Consider the following 14,193-nt stretch of genomic DNA (forward strand, 5'->3'; position numbering starts at 1 on the left):
TAATTAACAAGTACATAAAGACAATGCAATTACACCTACTCTGAATTTCAAATAAGCAGATTTTCTTCTGACAAATTGTTTCTCCCATTTTCCAGCTCCCTGTATCGTGTGACAGACATCAGCCAATCACAGACTAGTATACATATACCCTGTGAGCTTGTGCACATGCTCAGTAAGAGCTTATTTCACAGAAAGTGTGCATAAAAAAGACTGTGCAAAGTTTGATAATGGAAGTAAATTGGAAAGTGTTTTAAAACTGTATTCTCTTTCTGAATCCTAAAAGTTTATTTTGACTTGAGTGTGCCTTTAAAATAAAGTATGACACTCATATTTATACTTATGAAATATAAAAATAGTTTATTATTGAAATAAATGTATAGAAAGAGTTTAACCTTTTAGCGCCATTATGCCGTTGTATTCCGTCCAAACGGCACTGGGCTTTAGCGCCATTAGGATGAAATACAACGTCATAGCCGTTTGGCTGTCCTAAAGCCAACAGCACTTCCTAGATGTGATCGCTGTCTGGAGGGCGTGCCTAGCATCATAGGGACGCCCCCTGACCCGATCCCATAATTGAAATCTCGCGATCTTGTGCACGATCGCAGGATTTCAATTTGTCTAGACATTATGACCCTGTCATGAAAGGGTTAAAATGGATATGGTAAATGTCAAGGTGTTTGTATGGGAAGGGCTCAAATGTGTGTGTATATATATATGTATGTATGTATATATAATTTTAAATATTCTTAGCGCACCTTGGGCTTTAGGACTGTTGGATTAAAGGTTAGTCTGCAAGCAAAAGCAGCTTTTGTAGTGCGCCCCATAGAAGTCCATGGGGAAAGGGAGTTAGCGCAGTCACTATTTCCGACCTTCAAATGTTAGCACCCAGGCCCTGAGTGTTTTGCTTGCACGTTTTTACTTTCAAGTTGTAATAAAAGCGCAAAAATAAGAGTGCTACTGGATTAACTTGAGGACAGATAACTGCTAGCATTCAAAAGCACTTGTATTTGTATCTGCACTTTTAATCTTGGCCATAGTTCCAGAGCAGCAGTCTACATAGTTAACAACATTTAAAAAAAAAATTCCAGGGACACTTTGCAGCAGAGCAAGCAAGCGAGTTACTAGAGTATTGACGACCTACAGTTCAACTGCTCCACCCACTCAGTTCTGCAATCAAAACACACCCATTTGAAAGTAATAATATAATTTAGACTTATATCCATATAGTTTATTATACAGCACCAAGCTCATACACCTACCCAGTCTCTGGAACACATTCTGGGCATATGGTTATTTTTACAATACTGCATCAAAATTAGAATAATAAATAATATGTGAACCCATTCAATAATAATAATATTCCATTAGGAATGAATTATATTTAAATAATACACTATATCTATTTATCATCTATCTATCTGTATATATATGTGTGTGTATATATATATATATATATATATATATATATATATATATATATATATATATATATATATATATATATATAAATAATATGCAAACAACAAATGTTGTGCAAAAGAGATTTTCAGGGACATTTCCAGGGACAAAAAAATAATTCAGGGACATACAACAAAATCCAGGGACTGTTGGCAACTATGCAGTCTACTACAGTATGCTAGCACAACACATCTATTGAGCCAATGATAAGAAGCATAGGTGCATAGTTACCAATAACCATTAGTGCATTGCTGCTCCTGAGTACGTATAACGTGGGTCCATATTTATTTTACCTCAGCTACTATCGCTTTAATGTTTTCATGTGTCCCTAATGCTACACATTTAGACACTTTGTGCACAAAATGATAACACATTTATTTTATAAACAAAAACAATGTACATGCTGGAGTTCAGGTTACTTTTTGTTTAATCAATCAGAAATAACTTCTTGTTTAGCGCCAAATTATAAGGCGTTCTAGTTTTTATTGCATCCCCTCTGGCAGATAAAGGGTAAATGTTTCTGGCGGGGAAACAACCCCAGGAACAACACAAACATGCGCCTATCAAGTCAATAAACAGTCATGATCCCGCCCCCAGCAATGAATGACAGTGTAGTCACACAGCCAATCACCTTACAGCGCTTGGGCAGATCCACGCATAGTCCATTGAGATTACGGGGGTGTTTAGTCAACAAACCTATATAATATTATTCCTCTCTTCTCAATAAACTTTGTAGGACGCCGAAGTGAAGCTTTCTCATTAAAGGTGCTGTGGCTATGGTTTAGTGACCACTGTTTTAAAGACGATGCTGCATACTAGTGTATAGCAGCTCTTCTTTCTATTGGATAGTGGTATATCCCGGCGCCAGGAAACGCTTTAAGGAGCAGAGTTTGTGGCGCGCTTCCCCCAGAAGTTATCATCAGGTTAGAAGGGAAGTGCGGATATGGCTCAGCAGTGGAACAGCAGGATGGAGGAACGCAGACACCGGTAAGACACGGGAATTATCCTTAAGGACATATAGTTGCTGTCTCTATAAATGAGGGATCTCGTAATACGACTTTAAATGTTCCATTACATGTTATAAATGTCTACAAGATAATGTAGCTGTATGTGGAATACACAAGTGACTATTTAGTGTAATAACTGTAGGCCTTTGTGACTGTTTTGCCTCTGTACTACACCAGATCTTATCTAGCTATTCTTTATTAAACAGTTTGTGTAATGTGTTCCCATGCGTTATAGTTCTCTCGTACGTTTTAGTATAAAGTTTCTTGTGTTCGGTCTTGTAGTCTGATTATGATCATTAGCAGATCAGTGGGTGCCATAACATTTGCTCGTTTCCAATTTGGCGCCAAGCTCAAGCCTGTCCCACTCCCACAAGGGGATCCCCTCCCCCAGTGAGTTTACACACATGACCCAGTGCTACCTGGTGCACAGGGCTTTACTTTAAGATTCCCTACAATGCTAATACTGTGCAGCACTGAAGGGATTTAATTAAAATGAGATATATTTAATAATTTATTTTGTTAAGTTAACTCTACATTAATTTTAAGACAACCCCTCAATTCACAAGCAACAAAGCACAAGAATCATGTTAATGTTTTCTAAGCTGTTGAAAGGACGTTAAAGGGACAGTTTACACCAGAATTTTCTTTGTTTATAAAGATAGATAATCCCTTTATTACCCATTCCTCGATTTTGCATAACCACCACTATTATATTAATGTTTTACCTCTGTGATTACCTTGTACCTAAGCCTCTGCAGACTTCCCTTTATCTCAGTGCTTTTGACAGATATGCAGTTTAGCCAATTGTTGCAGACTCCTAAATAACCCCACGGGAGTGAGCACAATGTTGTCTATGACACTCATGAACTAGAAATTAATTTGAGCTTAACTAGGTTTAGCTTTTCAAAAATACCACTAAGGAAACAAAGCAAATTTGATGATAAAAGTAAATTGGAAAGTTGTTTAAAATTGCACGCCTTATCTGAATCATGAAAGTTTAATTTTGACTTTACTGTCCCTTTAAACTCAATTTAATTCACCATAAAAAGGATTAAACTTTGAAATATAATTTGAAGTGGTTGTTAATCCTAGCACTTGTGAAATGCTTGGATTTACAATTGAAGCAAATAAATGGGTCTTTCATTCATGAAGTATAAAATAAATACTCAATTTGTTATAAGCGTTTGCTGCTCAGGCAGCCCACGGCAGAACACTATTTGCTGTGAGGTGACGTTTCCACCCTTTAGCCGCGTGTGCTGTCAGTTGGAATTCACAGAATATTCCATTGTCACGTGAACTGATCACTGAGCTTCAGCCTGCCTTTTTAGCACTTCATATTTACGCGTGCCACCAGAATTGAGTTGGATTCCTCTATCACCTTTTTAAATTGTCAGAGTTCACTGAGGTGCCCCTTGGTTTTTGCTCTAATTATCTGGTTTGCCACCTGTTGGAAACGTCACCTCTCAGTAAAATGGTGTTCTGTTGTCTGAGCAGCTCAGTGTGATAAATACTTTAAACAAAGGAGCTTTCGGCGTGAAGTATTTTATAATACCTCTAGGAATGAAAGTTCCCTTTATTTGTTCCAATTGTAAATCTTAGCGTTTCAAACGCTAGGATTTACAATCACTTTGTAGTTTTTGCCTACATTTCCTGTAACTTCGTAAGGAGTGCAGAACCTTATTCTTCCCAAGTGTACCAAACCTATGAAACTGCAAGATTTTTATAACAAGTTTAGCTATGCATAATCAAATTCATAATATATTAACTTTGCCTCCTTTTTGAGTAATTTAGCTCTAAAGATTAATTTCCGATTCAAAGTTTTAAGACTTGACTGTAGTATAGCAAAAAAGCTGCGATGTACTGTAATTACAAGGTGTTTTAATATAAATGTAAGTTAACTAAAAAATTAGACAGACTAAAATAAGTGAGAGCCATTTGCTGAGCTTTTCCACTTTTTAAAGTTTTTTTTAATTTTTTTTTTCATTATACACTTATTCTGCACCATAAAGGTGGTGGTGTTGCTTAGTGTAAGATTTACTATTTAATGTAATTTTGTTCTGCAGTTCACAGCCTCCGTCTCGTTGGTCTCAAGGAAGAAAGCGCAGGTCTGATGGCAAATTGAGGAAACGAGATGATACAGATTCCACTGTGTTTGATGAAGAGCGACCTGAAACACCTGAAAAACGAGATGACAGGTAGGACATACTGAAATGATGTTGCAAAAAAGCTAATTGTCTTGGTAGATAAGATTTCACACCAATCTAGCAAGGCTTTTCAGATGCAACTTTTTTTTAGTTCCAATCCTTTGTGGTAGCTGTTGCTTAGTGTCTTTTAGAAAGGTGTGCAGCTACCTAGTGAAATTGTCCATATGGGATGACAAAGTATAGTGATGCATCCTTAAATCTAGGTGCTAAGTCCAAAGCAACCTACTGCTTTGTGTTTTTTTTTCCCAGCATCTACAATTTAGAAGTATACATAGGGTAATGCTCCAAGAAGTAAACTGCAGCTACTCTTAAAGGGACAGTCTAGTCCAAAATAAACTTCATGATTCAGATAGGGCATGTATTTTTAAACAATTTTCCAATTTACTTCTATCAGCAATTTTGCTTTGTTCTCTTGGTATTGGTTGAAAGTTAAACCTAGAAGGTTCATATGCTAACTTCTAAGTCCTTGAAGGCCGCCTCTTATCGCAGGGAATTTTGAGTTTTTCACCACTAGACGGTGTTAGTTCATGTGTTTCATATAGATAACATTGTGCTAACTCGCGTGGAGTTCCTAGGAGCCAGCACTGAAATCACGCGACTGTACATGCGATCAAGTCATTTAAATGATGGGATCAGGTCTGGGGGAGTGCCTATGACGCTAGTCACGCCCTCCAGTCAACTATTCCAGTTAGGAAGCCGTAGCTGCTTCAGTAAAGCAGTTAACGGCTAGGGAGTCAAATCCAGCTTCCTCTAATCGTTGCATTGCCCCACGAGCTGGATGTCAAAGGTGGCAAGCGATTGGCGGAAGTCGGATTCTTCATAGATCTGCTAAAGAGCAGCAGATGTGGATGGGAGGATCAGTTATATATAACGCAAAGGTAAGTATTTAAAAAAAAAAATAAGAATCATTGTAGACTTTAATGAATTAATGTGCTCCCATTTTAAATATTTGATACTGGGTTTTAATTTGTTAGCTTACAATCACTTTAGGTAAGCTTACTTTGAAATCTCATGAGATCGGTTAAAGGGACAGTCTACAATAGTTTTAAAAGATAGATAATCCCTTTATTATCCATTCCCCAGTTTTGCATAAGTTTTATATTACACTTTTTACCTCTGATTACCTTGTATTTAAGCATATTCTGACAGCCCCCTGATCACATGACTGATTTTTCAGTTTCTTTTCTTTCACTTACAGAGCAAACCCACCTTTGCAAAATGGGTTAAACACATTTTATCACCATCGGCCCCTCCAACTCTTAAGAGCATGTCAATTTTATTTTTCATTCTGGTCCTTTAATTTTCATCTTGAAATCTCAATAGGTCTCTAAGTGTATAATGTTTGGTAGGAACATGAGGATATGATAGTATGAACTTGGTTTAAAAATCTGACTTAAAGCTCTTACGACACATGCATTTTGTGCTTGTTCTAATAGATTGATCTCCCAACCCTCCCTTTCAACCAGTTTTACAACTCCAGAAGGTCACCAGCCAGTGGCAAGATGCAAAGACTGGGGATCTGCAGTTGAAGAGGAAATGCTAAAGCAAACAGTTGACACAGATATGGCAAGGTATGATGTGGCACCCATACAGATCTATGAATGGGTAAACCTTTCAGTTATGTAATACTCATGCTTAGCTTTCCTATACAGCGTTCATTTTTTTTTTTTTTTTTCCTTTAGGTACAAGAGGAAACTTCTGATCAACGAATTTGGTGGAAGAGAGAGGCGATCGTCCTCTGGCAGGTAATAGTCTTGCATACATTAAGCTATTTTAACCAGCAAGAACTTTCCCATTTACTTCTATAAAAACATGCAGTTTTTTTTGAGGGGGGGGGTGTTTTCACTTCCAGAGGCACAGCTCCTATTGAGCAATGTCAGTGTTCTTCTCAGTATGTCTTGGCTGTCAAAATGATCTTGGGGAAATGGAATTAACTTTTTTTTTTTTTATTGTGTTAATAGGAATTTCTTGATTATGCAACTCTATATGGTATTTAAAGTACAGTAGATCTGCATACTTAACAAATGTGTTATAAAGACAATGCGATAGCACTTGGTCTGAACTTCAGATGAGCAGTAGATTTTAATTTTTCTGACGTTTTTCCACTCCTGTATCATGTGAGTCAGACAAATGCATTTACATTTCTGTAACTTCTTGCACATGCTCAGAGGCTGGTGACTCAGTGTAACTATAAAGACTGCACATTTTAATGCAAGTAAATTGGTAAAGTTGTTTAAAATTTAATTCTGACTGAATCATAAAAGCTTAATTTTGACTTGTGTTCCTTTAACCCTTTGAGTGCTAAGCACTTTCCCACCTGGGTGCTAAGGTGATTTAAGGTTGTATTTTTTTTTTTTTAAATTTTAATTTAACTTTTATATATATTTTTTTTCCAGATCCCCAATACTTACACCGTTAAAAAGGTTTGGCGATTACCTTTCCAACGGTCGGTTTTGGGGGTCTGTAGCTGCTTAGATGCCTGAGATACAGGCGTCTAAGCAGCAATGCCCCCTTTCCCTTTAATTTGTATTGTAATATTTTAATAAAGTTGCGCGGTGACGTCATCAAGTCACTGCATGTGACGTCACCGCGCAAAACATGAAGCCCCGGTGATGCCTGTCACTATGCAGGCCCGATTGCCGGGCTTGGAGCAGGTGGGAGCCCCCAGATCTCCCTTAAGGTGGGAGTACTAGCGACGGCTCTGAGCCGTCAACACCAGAGTGGGAAACTCTGCGACGATAAAAGCAGTCATTAGCACTCAATGGGGTTAATGGTCTTAAAGGGACATGAAACCCAAATTTTATGTTTTTTTTTTTTAAACAACTTTCTAATAAATTCTATTTAATTTGCTTCACTCTCTTGGTATACTTTCCTGAAAAGCATATCTAGATATGCTCTACAGCTGCTGATTGGTTGCTGCACATAGATGCCTCGTGTGATTGGCTCACCCATGTGGATGGCTAGTTCTTCAACAAAGGATATCTAAAAAATTAAGCAAATTAGATAATAAAAGTAAATTGGAATTTTGTTTAAAATTGTATTTTCTACTTTAATCATGAGAGAATTTTTTTTGGGGTTTAGTGTCCCTTTAAGTTTAAAAATGCATTAGTATGCACATTTGGAATAAGCAGTATCATATCCTTTTCCAGCTCCGATTCAAAGGATTCTTCAACTCATGGAGAGATGGAAACAGATCCTCTTGTTCTCATGAGACGACAGAAGCAAATAAACTATGGAAAGAATACCATTGCATATGACAAATATATTACTGAAGTACCAAGGTATGAGATCAAGTGCATAGTCAAAATACTGAGGTATTAAATGTAGATAAAAAATTTTGTTTTCCTTCGATTTAGTTAGAATCTCTAAGCCACATTTAAAGTGAGTCAATCCTAGCGTTTTACAAACGCTAGGATTGACTATTGAAACAAAGGGGACTTTCATGAAGTATAAGATACTTCATGTAGAAAGTTCCTTTGTTTCAATCGGTCATCGTTCTTAGCTGCTATAGCAGCCCACAGCTAAAAAATTATTTTGCTAAGAGGTGACATTTTTACCTCGTAGCCAATAGCCGTGCGGTAAATCCAGCTTGGCGCCCATGGACGCCAAGCCGGATTTACCGCACGACTATTGGCTACGAGGTAAGTCACCTCTTAGCAAAAATTTTTAGCCATGAGCTGCTATAGCAGCTAAGAACGATGACCGATTGAAACAAAGGAACTTTCTACATGAAGTATCTTATACTTCATGAATGAAAGTCCCCTTTGTTTCAATAGTCAATCCTAGCGTTTGTAAAACGCTAGGATTTACTTTCACTTTAGTGTGTGTTTTTTTTTTTTTTTTTGTCAAATCCTAATTTGTTTTTGTACTCAATTATTAACCTTTGTTCTACAGAAATCTTCGGGAAAAAGGTATTCATCCCAGGACGCCAAATAAGTTTAAAAAGTACAGCCGTAGATCATGGGACCAACAAATTAAGCTCTGGAAGATTGCTTTGCATGCTTGGGATCCCCCTACTGAAGAAGGCAGTGACCTGCAACCCTGGTAAGTGCCTCTATCAATTTGTTCTTTGGTAAATTAAACTATTATAAAATGTCTAATTACATAGCTCAGAATGCTGTACGATACAAATGGCCCATTCCCCAATTTTGCAAAACCAACTTGTATTAATATACTTCTGATTACATTTTTGTGAATCAGTGCCCGGTTTTTAAAAATACTAGTGATGCACCGAAATGGAAATTCCGAATCCGAAAATCCGGGATGCACTTGGCCGAAAACCGAAACTGATACCGAAAATGTATTTTTTCAAATTATTTTTTTAAGGTTTTTTTTGCATAATTAGAGCCAAAAATATCTTAACAATAATATGCTACACAATAATTTTACCAAGAAAAAACAAAAAAACAGGCAAACAATAATGCCATTTTCGGCCAAAATGTTTCTGCGACCAATATTTTGGTGCATCCCAACTTAAAACAATTATAAATATCAATATACTGTATTATTCTTCATTTAGTTCTATGTAACAGAATCATATTTAACTTTTTTTTTTTTTTTTTACTAATTATCCAAATAAAGTATAGTCCTAGAAAACTCATGCAGAACAGAAAGTCAAGTAATAAACTTGAACAGCAGCTCTAGGCTAGCATCAAATTTGAAACATGCTACACAATTTTACCGAAAATAACAGGCTAGAAAACGAAATAGCCAAAAATGCCATTTTCGGGCGAAACTTTCTGCGGCCGAAATTTCGGTTCATCCCTAAAAAATACTATTAAAACGGGCATTTTCATGAATTGCAGCGTATTTTAGAAATACTTGCCTTTCTTCGGTAAAGCCGGATCGCCGATCCCCTGTCCACAGTTCCTGTCATTATGTAACCAATGACAACCGCCTTCCTCCAATCATGGTCCATCTTGAGACCATGCCATGATTGAAAGAAGCCAGTTTCTTCATTACTGTGTAAGTACAGCAGGAAGAAGCGTGCAGGGAGGGGTTCGCCAATCCGACTTTGAAGAAAAGTATTTGTAAAATACGTTGAAATGTGAAATTTCATTAATGAAAATGCCCTTGTTAATGAGATTTTTTAAAAAAACGGGCATTGATTTATGAAAATTTACATTCACATTAAACAATACAAATGTTGGTGTAGACTGTCCCTTTAAGGAAGATAAAACATAAATGCGTTTTTAATGCGGTCACTAACTTCTTTGTATTTTGCAATTCGATACTTGCTAAGTACCTTTTTTAATCTTAAAGTATCCTTAAAGTGCAATCTGAAAAAGCTATTAGAGCTATTGTGTTGCTTTTTGGCTTAAAGTAATTACATTTTAATGTATTAATGCAATTTTATTGTTATCCAGTGCTACAGAGGAAGACGATGGCCTAGAGACACCATCCATTTCCCAAGATAAGCTTGTAAGTTTTTGTATATTTTATTACACCTTTCAAACTGTCCACAGTGGTCAATTAGAACCAAATGGATAGGGTAGTGTAAGTGGGGAGCATAAGCATAATACACGACCTTTTAGCACATGCTTAACTAGTAGGATGCTTTCAGCAAATTCATCTGTTTGCAAACAGTTGAACTAAATGATGGACTACAGAATTCTCTTTTACTCAATACTGCAATAGTAGAATTTAGCATATTGCCTTTTTTTTGTGTTTTTGTACTCCTTATAGAATGTGTAACTTTGCATAAAATACAGATTTTAGGCATCGTTAAACTTCACTGTTGCACTCGTGTAAATAGTTTACTTTTATGGTGTGTTTGTTTTTATGGCTTCTAACATCTTGTGTACAGTTCACAGGTACTCCAACCAAGGTCAGAAGGCTGGAAGCGGGTGATGATTTTGATCTGGATGCTTGTTTGGATGACATGAGTGATGCACACTTCCTCAGTTAACATGGGTGGAAAAATCACAGGGATAGAACAATGCAACAGCTACATCTGTAAAGCTTGCAGTTTTAGGTGGACTTGACAAGATGAAGCTGCTGTGTACCACATCCAACTGATTTGCTGTAGATTGATGTATCAGGACTGCATTTAAAGCTTTTTGGTGCTGGTAACTTATTGGATAACTGGCCATAAAAAACAAGCACTTCATACTTTAACATCTGCATTGTATCTGAGCCTTAATTGACTAGATGACAAAGCATTGTATTCCAGATTCTGGCATTTCCTTAACTATCAAGGCTTACTGCTTGGTTTTCATAGCAAAACTAATCACCAGAAATTGATACACCACTGGATGGATTTATGGCTTCACTGTGGATTTTTTTTTATATATATATACACTCCACGTGATGGGAAAACTGCTGACCTTGTGCCTCGAGCTAGGAGGAGCACGCTTTCCATTGTTATGAATGGTTATATATTTGTTCCTTAGTGGCATATGGATATCAGGATTAATCTTGGTGAAGTAAGCATGTGACAGCAGATTTCAAAGCGGTTTGATGCCAAGACTAAATTTTGGTTTTGGACAGATTGCTCTAAACCCATGATATTTGGAATGCATACTAATCAAGCTTCCCTATTGGCTTTTATCCACCATATTTCTCTTTACACCAATGGTTTAAAAGCCTCTAAGAATCAGCCAAAATTTTAAACTTTAGGAAACCTTGCCTATCTGCTTTATGAAAGTATTTTAGAGGAAAAAAGTATATTGCATGCCTTCACGGTTGTACATTTTTCCCACCAGAAGAGCTTTTTTTAGTGGTTTTCTTTTAGTTTTATTTGCTTAACTTTTACTTTTTTTTTTATTACATATTCTGAAACCTAATTTAATATGGCTTTTTTTGTGTTCACATTGATTTCAACATACGTAAATTTTACTGCCAAGTGTGTAGCTTGATAACTGGAGTCAGTGCTATGGATAGGCCTTTGAATTTTTTCCTTACTGGTTTGCCCACTCTAGGGATTTTATAGGACAGTATACCCAAGTGTTCTTTGTCCCTTCCCAGCGTGTTTAAAGTTGCTTTGAGGTTATGTCTAACAATACATTTTTTTTTTATTCCCCCCCCTAGTTATTTATGGTGCATTTAGTACTCCAGCAATTGAACTCCCCATTTCCTTTGAAATAACCCATAATAGGGTAGTTTAAAACACTTAACTATGTCTATGAAACCTAGTTATGATTCCCATTGAAGATTTCCTTTGCTTTGCAGAATTCTTGAAATTCTCTAGTATAAGTACAAATGAAGAGAGAAAATAGCACTACAAAAATCATAAAGGGACACTGAACCCACATTTTTTGTGTGATTCAGATAGAGCAAGCAATTTTAAGCAACTTTCTAATTTACTCGTTTTTTTCTTCATTCTCTTGATATCTATATTTGAAAAAGAAGGCATCTAAGCTTTTTTGTTTCAGTACTCTGGACAGCACTTTTTGATTGGATGAATTTATCCACCAATCAGCATGGACAACCCAGGTTGTTCACCAAAAATGGGCCAGCATCTAAACTTACATTCTTGCATTTCAAATAAAGATACCAAGAGAATGAAGAAAATTTGATAATTGCTTAAAATGTCATGCTCTGTCTGAATCACAAAAGAGAAAAATTGGGTTCAGTGTCCCTTAAGCTTGTTTGCAATAATGGTAAGGAAACTGATGGTGTGAGATGTAATTCCAGCAAATAAACGCAGATGTAGAGGGTTTTAAGTACTAATCGCCACGCTAGTGTACCTGCTGATCAGCATCTTATGTAGGCTTAGATCAGTACAGGCATGTGGTGCTGATCTTGGTGACTAGTTTAACAAACATTCTAACTGTATTGTATAGTGTGCTGCACGGCCCTGGTATGCTATTAAAAGGACTCATTCTTCTGTCATTAATAACATTTAAACATGTTGAATTTTTGCTTGAAATTTAAAAGCCGTTTAAATTTTAATAAACAAATACCACAGTATCATTTTACTTTCTGCTGATGCTCATTAGCATGTTTAACTGGATTTCTTTCATATAGATAGAAATGTTGTCTTTTTAAAATGCTACCTATGGATTAATGGCTGGAAAAGTATTGTTGCCTACACTCCTATCAGAATTTGCTAACAATAGATGGAGAATGTTTGTAAATATCAACCTGTGCAACTTGTAGTATTTAACCAATCCCAGGAAATTAACAGGGCTTCTGGTGTTTCTAAAACTTTCCTGCCAGAAAAAGTGGGTTTGTAGTTACTGCTTTTCAAGGTCTTCAAAGTTATACAGACAAGCATTAAAGGAACATAACTGCCCTTTTGAAATGTATTTATTTAATTGGTACCTCATTTTTGTTTTGACTGATTATCTGTATCTTTTAATTGGCTATATAATGCAATTGGAACTCCAACTTGCTAAAAGGCACAACGTTAAGTTTAGATGTGTATTGTTACAAAACCCATTGTAAATATTCTATAGCATGAGCTGTCGTAACTTAATACTGCAAATAGTAAACATGACTTTTAAAATTGTAATGCTCTTTATGTAGAAATATTGTACATGTGGTTGCATAATTTGATGTTAGTTACAAATTTATCTGTAATTGACAACTTTGATAAATAAAACCTTTGCAGGCTTTGTTCTTGATTTTCTATGTATTTTATTTGAGCAAGGTTTCATTATTGACAAGGGCAGTCCTTGTTTTGAAAATTGTCTAAATGTGGTGTTGTTTTTCTATCAAATTATTAGTTCATTTGGTCCCCAGTCTTCCAATATATGGCTGTTTGCATTAGCTAGTATGCAATTTGTACCTTGGGCATGGCTTAACTTTGTTCAGAAGGTAGAGCCTGGAAGTATTTGAAATACACATGCAACAATGAATACTCATTACCAAAACTTCATCAAAGGACTAAACAATTACTGCAATACTTTGTGTATTTGAAGTGCAAGTTCCAAATGTCGACTTACAGATGGCCTGAACTGTACTTGAAATGTGAGTTGTTTGCAGAATATAGTCTCACACTTATTTCCTGGTTTATGCTCCATGTGTGTTGCTTAATGGTTTGGCACAACACACTTTAGTACTTTGCATAAATAAAGAGAAGCGCTCAACCTGGGAACAAACAATAGCATAATGTCTTGTTCTATGGCTAGTTACCACCCTAGAAGCAGCCTCTTTTTGCTCAATATGTGCCTTTCACAGAGAACTTTCCTGTAGCATATCAGTCTGATCCTGACTTAACAGTGCAGTCCAGCCCCGAAATACCAGGCAATCCCTATTGGCCGAAACGTACGTCTGGGGTTTTGCTGTTTCTCTTGTTCAGAGAGGGATTGCCTGATATTTCGGGGCTGGACTGCACTGTTAAGTCAGGATCAGACTGATATGCTACAGGAAAGTTCTCTGTGAAAGGCACATATTGAGCAAAAAGAGGCTGCTTCTAGGATGGTAACTAGCCATAAAACAAGCTATTATGCTATTTGTTCCCAGGTTGAGCACTTCTCTCTTTTTATTTACACTTTAGTACTTTGCCTGCTGAAGCTACAGGGAATGGCTTTTAAAATGTGCTCATTCAATATTAAACACGTGTAGCTTAAAGGGACACT

At 36.5% G+C, this 14,193-nt stretch overlaps 1 protein-coding gene across 2 annotated transcripts; it reads left to right on the forward strand.

Annotated features, from left to right (window-relative positions):
• Positions 1-2,355: 2,355 nt before the first annotated feature.
• On the forward strand, positions 2,356-13,236 carry SLBP (stem-loop binding protein). 2 transcript variants are annotated; one of them, XM_053704233.1, is made up of 8 exons: positions 2,356-2,445; positions 4,529-4,660; positions 6,106-6,240; positions 6,352-6,414; positions 7,819-7,950; positions 8,564-8,713; positions 10,036-10,090; positions 10,476-13,236. In XM_053704233.1, exons 1-8 carry the CDS (start codon positions 2,402-2,404, stop codon positions 10,575-10,577), a joined length of 813 nt encoding a protein of 270 aa, XP_053560208.1. In that variant the 5' UTR covers positions 2,356-2,401; the 3' UTR covers positions 10,578-13,236. The 2 variants fall into 2 exon arrangements, with proteins under 2 accessions (XP_053560208.1, XP_053560209.1); XM_053704234.1 differs by having other exon boundaries at positions 6,136-6,240.
• The last annotated feature ends 957 nt before the right edge of the window (positions 13,237-14,193 follow it).

Source organism: Bombina bombina, chromosome 2 (assembly GCF_027579735.1).
Source record: "Bombina bombina isolate aBomBom1 chromosome 2, aBomBom1.pri, whole genome shotgun sequence".
Taxonomy (NCBI): domain Eukaryota; kingdom Metazoa; phylum Chordata; class Amphibia; order Anura; family Bombinatoridae; genus Bombina; species Bombina bombina.